At 49.3% G+C, this 17004-nt stretch overlaps 1 protein-coding gene across 1 annotated transcript in view; it reads left to right on the forward strand.

Moving 5' to 3' along the window:
- The window catches only part of DMRT1 (doublesex and mab-3 related transcription factor 1), a 116956-nt gene that overhangs the window by 41146 nt on the left and 58806 nt on the right, over positions 1–17004 (forward strand). Inside the window, 1 exon segment of the mRNA XM_077759424.1 lies at positions 1839–2122. Within this exon segment, the coding sequence (XP_077615550.1) occupies positions 1839–2122 (284 nt within the window).

The following is a 17004-nucleotide window of genomic DNA, read 5'->3' on the forward strand; positions in this document are numbered from 1 at the left end:
CTCAGCCCTTCTCTGTGGTTTACAAATGAAACGATGTCTTATTGCTGCTTGGAGCTTCTGTGTCTTCTTCACATTTATTTTGAGGCCCGGCTACTTGGGAAACCATGACTCACTGATCTGTTCGGGCAAATAATTGACCACAGGGGTGGGGGTCGGGGTGGGGGTCCTGTGCTGTGCTGGGGCCGGGGCACCCCGGGGAGCCGGGAGCCCTGGCGCCTGCTTGCTCGATCTACATTCTGGATCTACATTCTGGCGGGGAGAAGGTTCCCAGCGGGTCTGGTTCCTCATTGCTTACTCGCTCCCTCACCTCCTGCAGAGCCCACGAGGCCCTGAAGACCTAGCCCTCTGGTTTTTTTTTTTTTCCCTTTTTTTCCCTAGAACTGGTTAGCTTGATCTCTTAGCAGCAGTTGACAAGGCACGCTGGCACCTCCAGGATCCACGGCAGCTTTGGCCTGCGTGACACTGTGTTCTCTCCTTGGTTCTCCCCGGCTCCACCCCTGGCTCCCTTCTCTTCCCCCCAGAACACGCTCTTTTGTAACAGCTCCTCCTCCTCTCCCCAGAGGCACCCCCAGGNCTGCTCACAGACTGAGGTCTCTCTTCCTTCGCTTGTCCCCAGATTGCCGCCAGGTCCGTCACTCGGGAACGCGGAGCTGACCCTCTGCTCCTGGCTCAGGAACCCTCACCCGCCGCAGGGTCCCGAGGCCTGGCCGGAGGCTCCCCGCCCCTGGTTCCCCTCGTGCTCCGCGTTCTTCAGCCCCGCCGCCCTGCCCAGGGCCTGCACACCCTCCTCCCACCGTCCGGCTCCCAGGCCTTTGTCCTGTCGTCCTGTCCTCCACGCCGCCTTTCTCGTTTCGCACCTCTCTCTGCTCCCCCCTTAAACTACAGCTTGGATGCAGTTCTTTCCCCCGAAGACCTCTGCAGCCCTGGGCTCCGCGTCCTCTCTGCCGCCTTTGGGTTTCCTTAACAGTCTCTGGCTGTTCTGGGTGATAATCCTTGTTGGTGTTTGTCATCCCATCACGTGTCTCCCCCGAGACTGCAGACTCCTGGGCAGGGCCATCCGGACACCTTCAGTCGCCTCAGGCTCCTGGACCGCCTCTTAGGACATGGCGTGATGGATGTCCGTTGGAGAGAGGATTTAGGAGTCTGCTTGTTTACGAATCAACGCCGTTTAAAATGGCTCGATAAACTACAGCCTTTGGCGGCTTTGGCCCACTGCTTGGCTTTGTGAATAAAGTTTTATTGTAACGTGACCACTCGGCAGTCTGGGCATTCTGCAGTTGAACTGACCTGAAATCGTTAATAACTGACCTTTTACAGAGGTTTGTCTGCTCCGTTGATACCATTGTCCAGACTTCTGAAGGGCACAGTATCAGCTGTGGAAGGAAATTAAGGAAACGGTGTTTTCTTAAACTCTTTGCCTTTTGCTTTGGCTCTTTGACATATCTATGTGGCTACCATAGTTTGGGCACTGGGATTTTTCTGTTTATTGAAAGTCAAGTGCAATTAATTTTGTTGTAAGAAAAAAAGTCAAGTTAACTAGATTTGATCTCTGATTTCCTAACACCAGGGTAGAATTTTCTGGGTCGACGTTAGGCCTGCCCAACCTTTATGTCACTAAAATGTTTTTGATATCCTTGGTGAAAATAAAGCGTTAGCAGGGGTCTGCCAGCTGTGTCCCCAGATTTGCCAGCCTTATTTTGGCTGTGGGAGGAAGCAGCATGTTCCAGAGGCTTGCTCTGCTCTGTAGCTTTGCAGATGAGGAAGGCCATGCGTTGCCAGGGTTGAGAGGCAAAGTTTGGCGCATCCCCATGTGAATCCTGTGTTCTTTTTCTTTCCAGAGGGACGCATGGTCATCCAGGATATTCCTGCTGTCACCAGCAGAGGGCACGTGGAGAACACACCTGATCTGGTTTCTGACTCCACCTACTACAGCAGCTTTTACCAGCCGTCTCTGTTCCCTTACTACAACAATCTGTACAACTACCCGCAGTACTCCATGGCCTTGGCCACGGATTCCTCTTCTGGGGATGTGGGAAACCCCCTCGGGGGGTCCCCTGTGAAGAACAGCCTCCGGAGCCTCCCGGCTCCCTACGTGCCTGGTCAGCCGGGAAATCAGTGGCAGGTAAGACGTCACCCAGAGCGACTGCGTGTGTCCAGAACACGCGCGCGCGCACACAGCGACCAGCTCAGCACACGTTGTGTGCATATGATCCCAGAGGTGTTAAAAAAAAAAAAGTTCACTCTGCCATGACGTCGTGTGACCCCAGAGGTCGGCTGCAGGCAGCGTGAGGTGTGAAGGAATTGCATGCGTTCATTTGCGTTTACTTCTCTCACTTTTCGCTCTCATTTTTGTGAAAATAAGCAGTTGGCCGGAGTCAGACTCACAAGGGGCTCACCGTGTGAGGTCTCCTCTCCTCTAGCCTTGTCCCCACTTTCTTTGAGCAGCTTAGAAAATGCTGGGTGCAGCCTTCTGGGTGGCCGTGATCGTAGTGCTGCATTTGCACCCTGGAAGGGACAAGTGTGACCACCTGTCTGTTCATGTGCAAGCAAGGTAAGAAAAGGAATTAGGTCCCTGTCGTTCTGCGCAAAGTTGGGTGCTCTTTTTAGCTGGGAATGAAGGTCAGCTTTCATGCGCTTAAGTGTGGCAATCCGGAGCTCTTAGATTAACATGTGGGGTAAAACAAAGCATTTTGCATTGTCAGGGAAGGGGTGTTTCTCTAGAGCGGTTGGACTCCCTCAGCTTTAACTGTTTCCGCGCATCGAGGCACCAACAGCGTCCACGGGCCGGGTCACCATGCCGCGGGGAGTGTGGACGCATGAGTGCCTCCATGCCCCACCTCCACGCCTCCGCCAGCCATAGGTGTTATGATTCTGGAAGTGTTGTTATTCGGGGTACGTTTACCACACTCTGGCTTTCTCATCCAGGCTTTGACTCCCAATGGGACATGAGCATCCAGGAGTTTAAGCCAAAACTTTGACCTTCTTAGGCCCACTTTTTAAAAACGTTCGTTGAAATTTCCTTCTGAGCGATTCGATTCCGTTTTGTAATTTTTAAACTGTGGGCGAGTTAATTTTCAAGCTACCCAACTTTTTGGATTCCTTCACTCGCCTAAACGATCCGACTTCTCCAGCCTATTAATACGTCCACTCGAGTCCACTGGCAGACACACTTGTAAGTTTTCTACACGTTTTATTTTCACAGTCATACTTGTTAAAAAGAGAGCTTCAAGCATATGGGTGTGAGAACTCCAAGGTAGTGTGAGTGCAAAGGAAATGTAATGATTTATACATCTTCAACTTGGATCCCCACAGGCCTTTCAAAGTGCCAACTGGATTTAATTATTGGGGGCAGGTTTTAGATTGATTTCTGTCCGAGACTCTCCTCTCTAAAAGGAGAAAGAAGGGGCGCTTGGGTGGCTCAGTTGGTTAAGCGTCTGACTTCTGCTCAGGTCATGACCTCATGGTTTGTGGGTTCGAGCCCCGCATCAGGCTCTGTGCTGACAGCCAGCTCAGAGCCTGGAGCCTGTTTCAGATTCTGTGCCTCCCTCTCTCTTTGACCCTCCCCTGCTCACACGGTCTCTCTCTCCCTCTCTCTCTCTCTCTCTCTCAGAAATAAATAGAAACATTAAAAAATTTTAAAAAATAAATAATGGGGTGCCTGGGAGGCTCAGTCGGTTGGGCGTCCGACTTCAGCTCAGGTCATGATCTCGCGGTTCGTGGGTTTGAGCCCTGTGTCGGGCTGTGTGCTGACAGCTCAGAGCCTGGAGCCTGTTTCAGAGTCTGTGTCTCCCTCTCTCTCTGCTCCTCCCCTGCTCATGCTCTGTCTCTCAAAAATGAATAAACGTTAAAAATAAATAAATAAAAGGAGAAAGAAGTATCTTGTAGTTCTGAAAACACCAGCACATCCTGCAGGTTTCCAGGAGGTAGGGACTGCCACTGGAGTGTCCTGATTTTCTAGCAACTTCCAGGCTTTAAGAGTAAAAGTAGGGCAGATCCGGGAACCTGTTGACTCATGAGAGAAAGGACAAAGGCAAAAAAACCGTACACGTTTTCTGAGAGAGAGGCAGGCGACGTCAGACATCTGCCTGGCCAGAATACACGGCGGCCGATATGTGACGCTTGGCACACTAGGGTGTGTTCTTACACCGCCTGGAAAGCCTGGGAAGGGAATGGCGGAAGCCTTCGTTTTCCTTGGAGGCCTCCCCAAGTCCACCCTCTTTGGGGACAGCCGGGGAGAGAGGGCTGTCTCAGGTGCTGTGTGCACGGAGAGCGTTCCCGGAGAATAGGTTCCTTCGCCCGGAGGAAAAGCCGTGCCCAGACTTTCTTAGTCCTGGGAAACAGGCGGTTTGGTGCCGTTTCTGCGTTCTCTGGCACCGCCGAGGCACCATTCAACCTACGCTTTGTTTCCCTGGAAGGCTGAGCTTAAGACCGTTGATTTACAGTCACTGTTCATAGTATACTCTCATGTAACGAATTATGTTGCAGAAATCGGTCCTTCTCTGCTACTGTGGTTGATGCGTGTTCCTCTTAGTCATGGCACGAATAATGCCAGCTAGCATGTGCTGGGTGGTGCGTCTTCCCCGCGGCCCTGGGAGGCAGATCGTGTTGTCTGCTTTTTACCCATGAGGATGTTGAGACCCAGAGGGCTGACTTATCCATGGTCACATAGCCACCCTACAGGAGAGCTGGAGTTTGAATCTGGATTCTACGGTATTTCGCAGCACTGTTTGGTTATCGTTGGGTGGGCGGGCTCTAAACTCCGGGCCACGGAAAGTGCCATCAATATGAATACCAAGGCCCTCTAGTTCTCTAGGGCTCAGAATTCCTCCCTACGCGCTTTGCTTTCCATTGAGGATCTTCTTGGAATTCTTTTCTGATTTTCTTTCCCCACTTGTGGAAGTTGGAAATATGCAGAAGCTTCTGGAACAGTGCTCATGTGTGATTACTTCGGATGGCCGAGAAGGGGGCCTCTGAAGCTTTCCTGAAATACGCTGTCTCGGCAGTTAGTGCTGAATACCCTGCTGTCTGAACGTTGCTTTGGAATCAGTGTGCAAATGGCCTGTGAGTGTGATTCTCAGTAAAGCCTATGTAGACACACCTGCAGTGTTTGTGTAACCTGGAAAACACTTCAACAATCGAGATGAGGGGCCTTGACCATGTGGCGTCCCCATCATTCATGAGTCTGATGCTGTGTGATCTCTGGATTAACCTTCTAACCAGATATCCACACAAGCTGGACTTGTAGCCCTGTTGTGGTATCCACAAAAGTTACTTCTCTTGGAAATAAACTCGTAAATGCAACACCCGACATAGGTCTGAGCGATCACTTTGCACAATGGCAGCTGACCATCCGTCTCGTGGCCGTCAGAGCTGTAGTGGGTCTTACAAAGCTCCAGTTCACTCCCTCCTGCTGCAGGGGAAACTGAGGTCTGGAGCTGAAGGGGTTTGCTCCGCGCCCACAGCGAGTTGACGGCAGAGCCTGGACTGGAAGCCAGGTCTGTTGGTTTAGGGGAACACTGGAAGGAAGGTCCATATTCACTTCTAACTTGGCATTTAAATGTTCGTGAAGCCCGGAGCAGAGCTCACAATCGCCTCTGCGTCTCCCTGTTTTGGTCTGTGAAATGGGCACAGTACCGCCTTGGGAGAATTGTTGCCCGCCTGCGTCCGGCAGCGTGACAGCGGGAGTGAGGTGACTAGTGCCTGTGGACGTTTCTGGGCGCGCCAGCAGGTGCTGTGCCCGTGTTCCCTGCAGTCAGTGCTTTTCACTAATCCTTATTTTTGATTTTTATTTATTTATTTATTTATATTATAAAAATTTTTTATTTATTTTTGAGAGACATGAGAGAAACAGAGCACAAGCAAGGGAGAGTCAGAGAGAGAGGGAGATGCGGAATCTGAAGCAGGCTCCAGGCTCCGAGCTGTCAGCACAGAGCCCGATGCGGGGCTCGAACCCACGAACCGTGAGATCATGACCCGAGCCGAAGTCGGACACTTAACTGACTGAGCCACCTGGGCACCCCTATTTTTTTAAATCTATCTAATTTTCAGCCTTCTGCTCGTACGCACTTTAGTTAGCTATCTCAGATCCCCTTTGTGACAAGATAGGGGACACATAAGGGCATGTTTTTGTATTAAAAGACTGACATGTGAGTATGGACCAAGTAGGAAGGATGTGGAATAATTTTTATTATGGTTGGGGATGAACGTGTTCCACTCAGCAGATAGAAAACCGGAAGAAGCACAGACAAAAAATCATAATGGTGCAACACGTGTTTACGATGTGTGTGTTACAAACAGTATTGGTTAAATGGTGAACACACCTACACATAATACTTAAACTAGTAAGCATTATTGCTCTTAATAAGGAACCAGGTGGCTCACTTTTTTAAAAACTTTTTTTTAATGTTTATTTTTGAGAGAGAGCATGAGCGTGAGAGGGTCAGAGAGAGACACAGAATCTGAAGCAGGCTCCAGGCTCCGAGCTGTCAGCACAGATGCGGGGCTGGAACTCACAAACCACGAGGTCAGGACCTGAGCCAGAGTCAGACGCTTAGCCGACCGAGCCACCCAGGCGCCCCTGGACGGCTCACTTTTTAACCACATGGTTAGGGCAGAAATGTCGGGAACAGCCATCTGGGCCCCTGCCCCCCGTTTCTGGAAGGTGCTCTGGTTGTGCTTCCTGCTGGAAGCGTCCCGGGGGAGGACGGCGTGAGGGTGCCCCCTTAATTGTGGCCCCTCCCTTACATCTTCCTTGTGGAAGGTGTGCACTCGGTGCTAGTCTCTCCTGACCGCCCCTTCCCTTGGCCTGACCCTGGCTCGGCACACGGGGCCTGGGGCTCAGACAGCCGCTCCTCTGTCTACTTTCTTTCTTTTCTTTTCTTTTTTTTTTAATGTTTTTTATTTATTTCTAGGAGAGAAAGAGAGACCGCGTGAGCAGGGGAGGGTCAGAGAGAGAGGGAGTCACAGACTGAAACAGGCTTCAGGCTCTGAGCTGGCGGTCAGCACAGAGCCCGACGCGGGGCTCGAACCCACGAACCGCGAGATCATGACCTAAGCGAAAGTCGGACGTTTAACCGACTAAGCCACCCAGGCGCCCCTCCTCTGACTACTTTCTGGACTTCCTTGCTCCCTCCTCAACGGAGCAAGTCCCCATTCTGTTCTCTCCCTTCCCTTGCTGCGGGGTATGTTCATGTGTGTGTGTGTGTGGGGGGGGGAGCAGCATGAGTGCTTTTCAGCCAAAGCTCCTTTCTGATTCTTAGAAAAAAACCCAATGAAAGTGGAGATCATCCTAAGTTTTGAAAGCTAGTAGGGAGGGTATTGAATTATTTGCAGAAAAGTAACCATTGAGTTTATTGTAAAGGTGAGACTTCTGGTAAGTGTCCCTCTAAAATCAAGCCACGTAGAGCAACCTACCAAGTGCGAAAGCTGTGACAGGAAATAGAGCCATGTGCTGGGTCTGCATCCCAGAAGCTCGGGACTCCCTCCTGGTGATGCCCTGCGTGCCGAGCGCCGCTGTAATCGCTTCTGGTCTGCCTCCCGCCTCTGGAGATTTGTGGCCCAATCATAGATTCCTGTCCTGTTGTGAAACAGGAATAACATTTGTGACACTGGAACAGACTCAGGATGAATGGCTGGTTCCACTGACCAGCGGCTCCATTTCACTTCTGCATTTAATTGCCTGCAAAAGCTGTTTATTGCCTTGTGCACTCCTCCACGGCAACATTATCTCTTAAATAAACATGTTGTACCAGGCTGACAAGGGAGAGGTGCATATCAAGTGAGCAGGAATAAATACGGGAGGACTCGGAGCTGTACCCGGGATCTCCTTTCAGCCCCTCTGGCTGGCGACCTCTCGATCGCCTTCTCGAAGCTGGTGTCGCCAGATGTGAAGACACACACGGTCGGGATGTGGTCACAATGACAACGTAGGCGGAGTCGTTCCTTCTGGGGGTGATCTTGGGCTCTGAGATGTCTTGTGATGGGGTTGCCCGGTTAGGATTACACACCCGATGGGATACATTCGCTTATTAAGGAAACACGCATGGACATCCTGCTGTGTGTTAGGGTCCCACCACTGAACCAACAGACAGAAATGGGAAAAGCGGGTCTTGGGGGGAAGGCTGCTGTTATCACCTGGAAAATGAGGCAGAAAGTTGGGGATCATCTCAGGAAGGAAACCAGAATCTGGAATCTGGGGCTTGGAGCACAGAGACGGCGCCCCCTTGTGAGCATTCCTGGGATGGCACCTTTGATGAGCTGGGGCCAGAGGGCCAGGCAGGGCCTTACAAAAGCCCCTGCCCCTTCGAGCCATCCAGTAATGTCCTCTGTCCCACAGGGAGCAGCCTGACGGGGCCGCTGTTCGCACACTGCTCCCTCTTCTCACTAGCACTCCCAGCACGAGAACAACCTGTCAGCCAAAAGGTTGAGAGGAAGTGACTTGTAGAGCGTGTGCTGTCTCGGGGCAGCAGCAGCCCTGGATGGGCTACGGGTGCTCAAGCCTGGCTCTTGTTCCCAGGGAGACCATTACAAAAAATAGTCACTATTTTTTTAATGTTTATTTTTTTTTGAGAGAGAGAGAGACAATGGGGGAGGGGCAGAGAGATGGAGACACAGAATCGGAAGGAGGCTCCACGCTCTGAGCTGTCAGCACACAGCCCGACATGGGGCTTGAACTCCTGAACCGTGAGATCATGACCTGAGTGGAAGTCGGAGGCTTAACTGACTGAGCCACCCAGGCGCCCCTATGGTCATTATTTAAAAACATTCCTAAATTTAAAAAAGAACTACATCAGAGGGAAGGCAATAGAATGCAAAATCCATTTCAGTTTTTTTTTTAATGTATTTATTTTATTTTGTGAGAGGGAGGGAGGGGCAAAGAGAGAGGAAGAGGGAGAATCCCAAGCAGGCTCCATGGTGTCAGCACAGAGCCTGACGCGCCACTCAAATTCATGAACTGTGAGATCATGACCTGAGCTGAAATCAAGAATCAGACGCTTAACCGACAGAGCCACCCAGTCACCTCCATTTCAGTTTTGAAGATGAAGCCGACTTCAGATAAGGTTTTGTGTTTGCCTCAGACCACCACGCTGCCCTATCAGGGACCCCACGATAATGCACATCAGACCACCTCAGATTCCTGGGTCACTGTGAGCTGACCAGATCGAAGTGGTTTGAGGAACGCAGCTGGTTAGAGGACAGCCGGGCCCCAGCCTGGAGCCTTCTGCCTTTGGTCAAGTGCTCTCGGTACAGAGTCTTGTGATCACCAAGGCTGTCCGCTCCAGACTGTCACCCATGCCAGCAGGTGACACTAGCCTGGGCGGCCCTGTTGAGGGCAAGCTGGTGATTGGCCACTCTCTGTTGGCGGATGGACACTAACTACCTTCTTTCTTTAGAAAGAAAAATTGACAGTTTGCAAGCAGACACGAGAGAGTCTATAAGAACAGATATAGTTTAAAATATTTGAAGTAACTTCTTTCCTTAGGAAAAGGTAATGAAAATAGATACGGCATTTGCCTTGGGCTATAAGCGCTAACACCCTTTACTTGGTTTCTTAAAGGGGAATTAGAGGGATGTAAGTTTATGTTGATTGAAGGTGTTACTGGTTCAGGACACCTGGGTGGCTCAGTCTGTTAATCCCACTGTCGATTTCTGCTCAGGTCATGATCTCACAGTTTGTGAGATCGAGCCCTGTGTCAGGCTCTGACCTGACACCATGGAGTCTGCTTGGGACTCTCTCTCTCCCTCTCTCCGCCCCTCTCCTGTGCATGTGCACATCTTCTCTCGCGCATGCGCTCATCCTCTCTCAAAATAAAAATAAATAAGTTAAATTAAAATTTAAAAAAGAAAATGTTACAGGTTCCATTGCTGTGATGGGGTATATTTATTTTGTACCTGGCCACTTTGATCATCTCTGTAATTCTAATGATTTTCTAGTTTATTTTAGAGCACTGAGGTCAGATACAGGAGATTATTTTCCCCTGTACACCTCCAGGTCTCCTACGTGTTCTTAGTGCGTTACTCAGTTTCAGTACTAGCGGTGGGTGTTGGTGTTGTCCTGTGGCTCGTTTTACTGGGAATGTGTCTAGCGGTTCACTATCTGTGCAGGGTGTTACCTGTGCTGATTTTACAGAGAAGTGAGGAAAATAAAGGACAAGTGAGTTTTTAATATTTTTGGATTATTTTGAAAGGGAGAGAAAGAGAGACAGAGCACATCAGGGGAGGGGCTGAGAGAGAGGGAGACCCAATCCACAGCAGGCTCCAGGCTCTGAGCTGTTAGCAAAGAGCCCAACACGGGACTCGAACCCACAGACTTCGAGATCATGACTAGAACCGAAGTTGGACTCTTACCAACTGAGCCATCCAGGCACCTCAGGACAAGTGAATGTTTCTTTTTTTTTTTTTTTTTTTTTTTTTTTTTTATTCATTTATAGGAGAGAGAGAGAGAGACAGCGTGAGCAGGGGAGGGTCAGAGAGAGAGGGAGTCACAGACTGAAACAGGCTCCAGGCTCTGAGCTGGCAGTCAGCACAGAGCCTGATGCGGGGCTCGAACCCACGAACCGCGAGATCATGACCTAAGCGAAAGTCGGATGCTTAACCGACTAAGCCACCCAGGTGCCCCGTGAATGTTTCTTAAAACTCCGCTATTCAGTTTAAAAAATTGTTCTTAGGGACACTTCCTGGCTGGCTTAGTCAGAAGAGCATGCGACTCTTGATCTCAGGGTTGTGAGTTCAAGTCCCATACTGGGTGTAGAGCTTACTTTAAAAAAATTGTATTTATTGAGACTGCCCTTCTAACATGTAAAAATAAAATCCTCTTAGGCGGCAGAATTTCTTGCTGTGCAGACGCCCTCACTCAGCAGCACCGTCTCTCCCCCTCCCCGTCTGTTTCCCGTTTACATCATGCTAGTCTGCAGTCCAGACAGAGTCTGGAAGCGTCTGTCACTGTGTCACCATGACAACAGCAAGTTCCCTGGGTCTTCATCTGCTTCATTCAGCGATTGTGTCGACTTAATGCGCAGCTTAACTCTTTATAGGGAGAGTGCTTTGGTCTTTTTCTTCCTTTTTACGGCAGCCCTGTGAATGCCCAGCATTCCGGGGGACCCCTTCCAATGCACCCCAGGTGAGTCCCGCTGTCTGGTCTGGTGAGGAGTGAGGCCTCCGCTGGGTCAGAGGGCCGGTCCTGGAGAATCTTCCATTTCAGGAATCATAAAAGTCACTACATACTTCAGAGAGTTTAAATTTTATTTTTTAATGTTTGTTTATTTTTGAGAGAGGAGGGAGGGGCAGAGAGAGGAAGACACAGAATATGAAGCGGGCTCCAGGCTGTCAGCACAGAGTCTGATGTGGGGCTCGAACTCGTGAACTGCAAGATCATGACCTGAGCCCAAGTCAGAGGCTTAACCGACTGAGCCACCCCAGCGCCCCAGACCTCAGAACGTTTAAAGCCAGTGAAAGGAGAGTGTGCAGCTTCTTGAAGTTTGGAGGCTACATGGCCTCTACTATGATCTTTCCCTTAAGTGGCCTGTCACATCTAAGCCGTGTTTATACCTTTCTCCTCTGGAGCACACTTCTTCCCGAGATTCTTCTCTTTTACAGAGAAATAATGACTCCAGTGCTCTTGGCCTTTGCAACACACCCACAATCCGGAGGGGAGCAGACATCTGTTGGCCACCAGCACTGAGGGCAGCAGCAGCAGTTAGCGGGGGGTTCCTTTGACTCCCCAGAGCTCTGCAGCTGGATGAGAGCAGTCATGACTCCTCTAAACTGCCACCTCACTCACAGGCACTTTCACAAAGGGGCTGCTGTTTGGTCTCATTTTAGACAGTTACAGGTGACGGTCCCGACGGCCAGCAGCTGGTGTTGATTGCATCCTTCCTTGAAGAATCACTGTTTTGTTTGACAGATTATGAACGTTTAATGGCTTGCACACTTTGGATCCCACTGTGAAGACAGTTGCTTGTAGTCATCGGGTCCGCAGTGACGGTATTGCTGGGTGGCTCTGCGTCTGGAACAGAGCTCAGGGAGGTGGTGGGCATTTTAGATGCTGGAGCCAGACAGATGGCGAGAGGGAAGCTGAGGAGGGTCTCTTCACCGCAGCAGGGCACGGTGCAGGCCTCTCTGCAGAGCGTTTTGGTTGAAAATGTGTGATTGACAGAAGGAAGCTGAATTGGGCTTGGAAACCTGGGCCCCGGGGCAGGCGGCTCTGACTTGAGAACATCTCAGGCTGGGGCTTGGTCCTGAACATCCTAACGGACTGTTTCTCAGCCTGGCTGCAGTGGTCCAGTAGCATCTAGACAATCCAGCTGGAGTGTCTCCTCGGGTTTTAGGAGCCCAGGGGAGACCTGCAAGTTCATTTCCGTTACAAGTTCAGTTTGATCTGGACTGAGTTGGAAAACCTTGCACCAGGCTGGTGGACCCTAGGGACTGCTCCCTATTCGGTGGGAGACAGAAAGGAATACATGATCAGCCTGTTGCGAGATTGTTATACAGCCTGATCTCTGATACAATAGTATCAGGTTAGTAAATAATACAGTCATTTGGGGATTCTGTAATCTGCTTGAAAACCAGATAATTAGATCACAGTTTTTGGAAGCTTTCAGATTTGATTTGGTTGGGCCGGTGGCCAAAATCTTATCTGTTAGCTTAGATTTCCACCCCCCCCAAAGCAGATGTAAATGTGATACACATTTTGTCCATGGCCGATTAAATGTCCTTCATTAATTGAATAAAGACCACAGTCAGAGGAATGCATAACAGAGGCTGCTGGTTTGCCCTACTTTAATTTTTTAAATTTTTTTCTCTGAGAGAGAGAGAGACAGCGTGAGGAGGGGAGAGTCAGAGAGAGAGGGAGACACAGAATCTGAAACAGGCTCCAGGCTCTGAGCTGGGTGTCAGCACAGAGCTGGACGCAGGGCTTGAACTCACAAACCGTGAGATCCTGACCTGAGCCGAAGTCGGACGCTTAACCGACTGAGCCACCCAAGCGCCCCTTTTTTAATTGTTTACAAAATGTTTTATTTATTTCTGAGAGAGAGAGAAATACAGCATGAGCAGGGGAGGGTCAGACAGAGGGGGAGACACAGAATCTGAAACAGGCTCCAGGCTCTGAACTAGCTGTCAGCACAGAGCCCGACACGGGGCTTGAACCCACGAACTAAGGGATCATGTCGGCTGCTTAACCGACTGAGCCACCCAGGCCCCCCATGGTTTGCCCTACTTAAAAAAAAAAACAAAAACTGTATTAGGTATATGACAGTCGAAGGGTAAAAAGAATAAGGTTATGAAAATTCTCCAGGGTGCCTGGTTGGCCGGCTCAGTTGGTTAAAGCATGGTGACTTTTGATCTCGGGGTTATGCGTTTGATCTCCACATTGGGTGTAGAGATTACTTAAAAATAAAATCTTAAAAAAAACCATTGAGAAATCTCCATCATATTACAGAGTGTGTATAAGGAGTTCATTCACTCGCTGATTACTGTTCACGTACTGAGTACTAGCTCCGCCCCTGACACGGTGCTAGCCCCCCTCACCCCCAGCTACTTGCTCGCAGGGAACTAAAACGCGTTATTCTCTGGTGGCTGCTGTGACGGAGGCTGGAGCCCTCCTGGGGAGGGCTGTGATGTCCCTGTGCAGTGGTGTGCTGTGGGGAGGGCAGGGTGAGGCCAAGATTTCGTCACTGCTGTTGTTCAGAATTGCCGTTGGATAGTGACAGTTCACCGCAGATTGACTTAGTGAGTTTCATTGCTTGCAGGCCCCTTTGTGGGGCTTGAACTCATGACTCTGTGATCAAGACCTAAGCGGAGATGAAGAGTTGCATGTTTAACTGATGGAGCCACCCAGGCGCCCCAGAGTTTCATTGCTTTTTAAACATTCTCTGCAGAGAGTGGACACCCTCACTGCCTGCACTCAGGACACGTTGCTCCTCGGTGCTCTGTGAACCTCCCCCTGGCCATCCACACCCTCCGGGGAGGGGGGTTCACAAGATTGAGAAACAGGGAAAAAGGGAAGACCCCCCCCCCCGTTTTGTTTTTCACACCTTTTCATTACCTTCCTTCTCACAAGCGTTGCCTTTAGCAGTTAGTAGTTCTTATCAGCCAATCCCAGGAGAAGGAAGGGAAGACACACAATCCCATGCCTTGAGTAATGGTCTAAACCCCAAACACCTGAAGGAACGTTCTTTGTTCTCTCTCTCTCTCACACTCTGTATATAACAGTGGCTATGTAGGACACAGGTGGATTGTCAACTTTTTAAGGTTAGAAAAGTAGAAAAATTTCAGAGAATGGACTTTTCTTTCAAATACCGAGCACGAATTTTATGTACTTAAAATACTTTGAGTATATAATGTGGAGGTGTGTCTGTCTCCCTCTCCATGGCCACATCCCTGACATACCTGTGAAAGGGCCCAGGGTTATTTGGTAGCATCCCAAAAGTGGGTCCCTTGAGTGTGACCACCAGCATCCCACCGATGCTCTCACAGAGGGGGGCCATGTCAGGGGGAAAGGAAGGGGTAGGTGTGACAGACGGATGTCACGGGAACAGCCTTGTATCCTCTGTCCTCAGTAAGCCCATCCACACAGCCCGCAGGGATTGCTACCGCTTTTGCGGCTGCGGAAACGGCATCCAGGAGATAAAGTCACTTGCCAGGATCACACGGCTGCTCAGTGGGGGGATTGAGTTTCACCTGGGGTTTACTTGACCGTAGAGGGCACTGCCATTCCCATTCTGTCTCTGCCTTCCTGGTGAGCAGCTTGCATCCCTCGGTTTTCCTTGCCAGAAGCCTTGAGAGCTGTTATATAATGTTTCCTTACATTTATGATAGGTCTCATGAGATCTCATAGGATATAGCGTATCTTCAGTCATATTTTCAGAGTCCTGACGGTAGAGAAAGCGGAGACATCTATGTCTTCACAATATTAACCATTAACCAGAGTATTAACCATCCCGTCCCCCCTCCCCACCTTCTGTGTACTTTAAGGAAACAGATTTTGGGTCCTTCTCTGTCATTTTGGTTACGTAGAGGTGGGCTCTCCATCATACTTCTGGAGTGGCCTTTCTGTGCCACTGACCTCCCCTCCCCCCCCCNTGCGTTCGGGTTTCAAATACCAGCTCTGGTGAAGTGTGTGACCGTGTGTGTGTGCTTTCACGTAGCAGGTGGCCCCAGACGGTGGCCCCTTGGCTTCCAAGCCGTCTATCATGTTCAGTACTCATAAGATATCCTTCACACTGCTGATTTATGCTAAAAGTATCCTAATGTTTCTGACAGCTCATGTGTGACATGAATATAATCCATATTTCTTAGAGCGGCTAATCCAAGTGGCTTATTTCCCGATACTGCTGATAGGGCTATATCTCTTGATGTCACTGCCGTTGGGATTCTGATGGCAGCATATTGTTTGCGGGTCACCAGTTTTGTCTAAAACAGTGGGTTGGAACAGAGTAGCAAAGGTTAATTAAGTTTGTCCATCAAATGGGAACAGATATGGATGCCACTAATTCTTCTGTCCTAAAATCAAAGTTGCTGAATATGTGGTTAGAGGCATGTTTTCTTATTTTCAGACTCTCCTTCCTCCCCCCCAAAAAAAGTTTATTTGATCTTAGAGCAGTGAAGATGGGTAAAAGCCAAAGGCAGAGAGTAGGTATTTATAATCAGCAGGCATCTTAATTTAAGGTGGGAAAAGCAAGCGAGGTTCAGTGTAGGAATTTCCAAGGCCGATTTGCTTTGTTGCGATCCTGCCTCTCTGCTTAATCCCTTTAGGAGTGGAAGGGGGTAGTTACTTGATCCCTCAGAGCAGTTAGTTCTTATGGTAATGTTTATTTTACTTTGAGGAGAAAACAGGACAGGTCTCTATAGTATCTCTCAATAAATGTACGTTATTCTATTTTACTTTCTTTGAAAGTCCATTAGTCCTGTGGTCAAGAACGAACATTTTCTCAAAAAATGTTATTTGAAGAATGTCACCATCACAAGCCCCCACTTCCTTTCTTAGGAGGTGGTGTTAATGCTGTCAGAGACTTGACACGTAGGAGAAAATGGAGAGTCCTCTTTCTAGATAGTTGTCAGTCCCCAAATAAAAATGCAGGCTTTTTCCTGCCCTTTTCCACCAGCTACTTTACTGAAGTAGTGTTTCCTTTGGCTTTTATGTAAATCATGCGTTTCTGTCTGGCTCTGTATAACTTTGGCTGGAAAGTCAGTGTTTTTGTTTTAGATTTGTGAATCAAAACGGATGTAAGGATTGACCCGGGAGCTAGATATTCCTGCATAGATGTGTGGTTTGGGAAAAGGAGGCAGTCACGGAGCTGGTTGTGGCCAGAGACTGTCTGCAAACAGACCACTCTGCTGTTTTCTGAGCCCCCTGAAACGCATCTGAATTTTTCCAGCTTCCAGGAGAAGGAACCATTTTTTTAAATTGGGCTTTTTCTTAAGTGTACCTGTTTTTTTTTTTTTAATGTTTATTTTTGAGAGAGAGACAGAGCACGAGTGCGAGTGGGGGAAAGGCAGAGAGAGACACACATAGAATCTGAAGCAGGCTCCAGGCACTGAGCCGTCAGCACAGAGCCCGACATGGGGCTCAAACTTGCAAACCGAGATCATGGCCTAAGCCAAAGTTGGACACTTAACCAGCTGAGGCACCCAGGTACCCCTCTGTACCTATTTTTGAAAGTCCTTGCTTCCTTTTACCAGTAATATATATACCAGTGCCTTTCAAGCATTTTAGATGGAGACCCACAGTAAGAAATGTTTTACACTGCGCTCCGATCTGGTATATGTTCACACATACATGTAAACATGAAACGAAACATTTCATACAGCAGCTCATAGTCATACTACGAACAATGAATTGTCAGATTCCTGTTCTATTCTGTTTCATTCCATTTCTTTCCATACTGTTCTTTTTAAAAATGCTGCTTGCAACCTGCTGAATCATTTGGGGGCCCACAAATGGTCAGAGTGCTGCATTTTGGAAAATACTATCTAAGGAGTAAACTTTGTTCTCTTAGCATCCAG

This window comes from Crocuta crocuta, unplaced genomic scaffold (genome assembly GCF_008692635.1).
Source record: "Crocuta crocuta isolate KB4526 unplaced genomic scaffold, BGI_CrCroc_1.0 scaffold41, whole genome shotgun sequence".
NCBI lineage: Eukaryota > Metazoa > Chordata > Mammalia > Carnivora > Hyaenidae > Crocuta > Crocuta crocuta.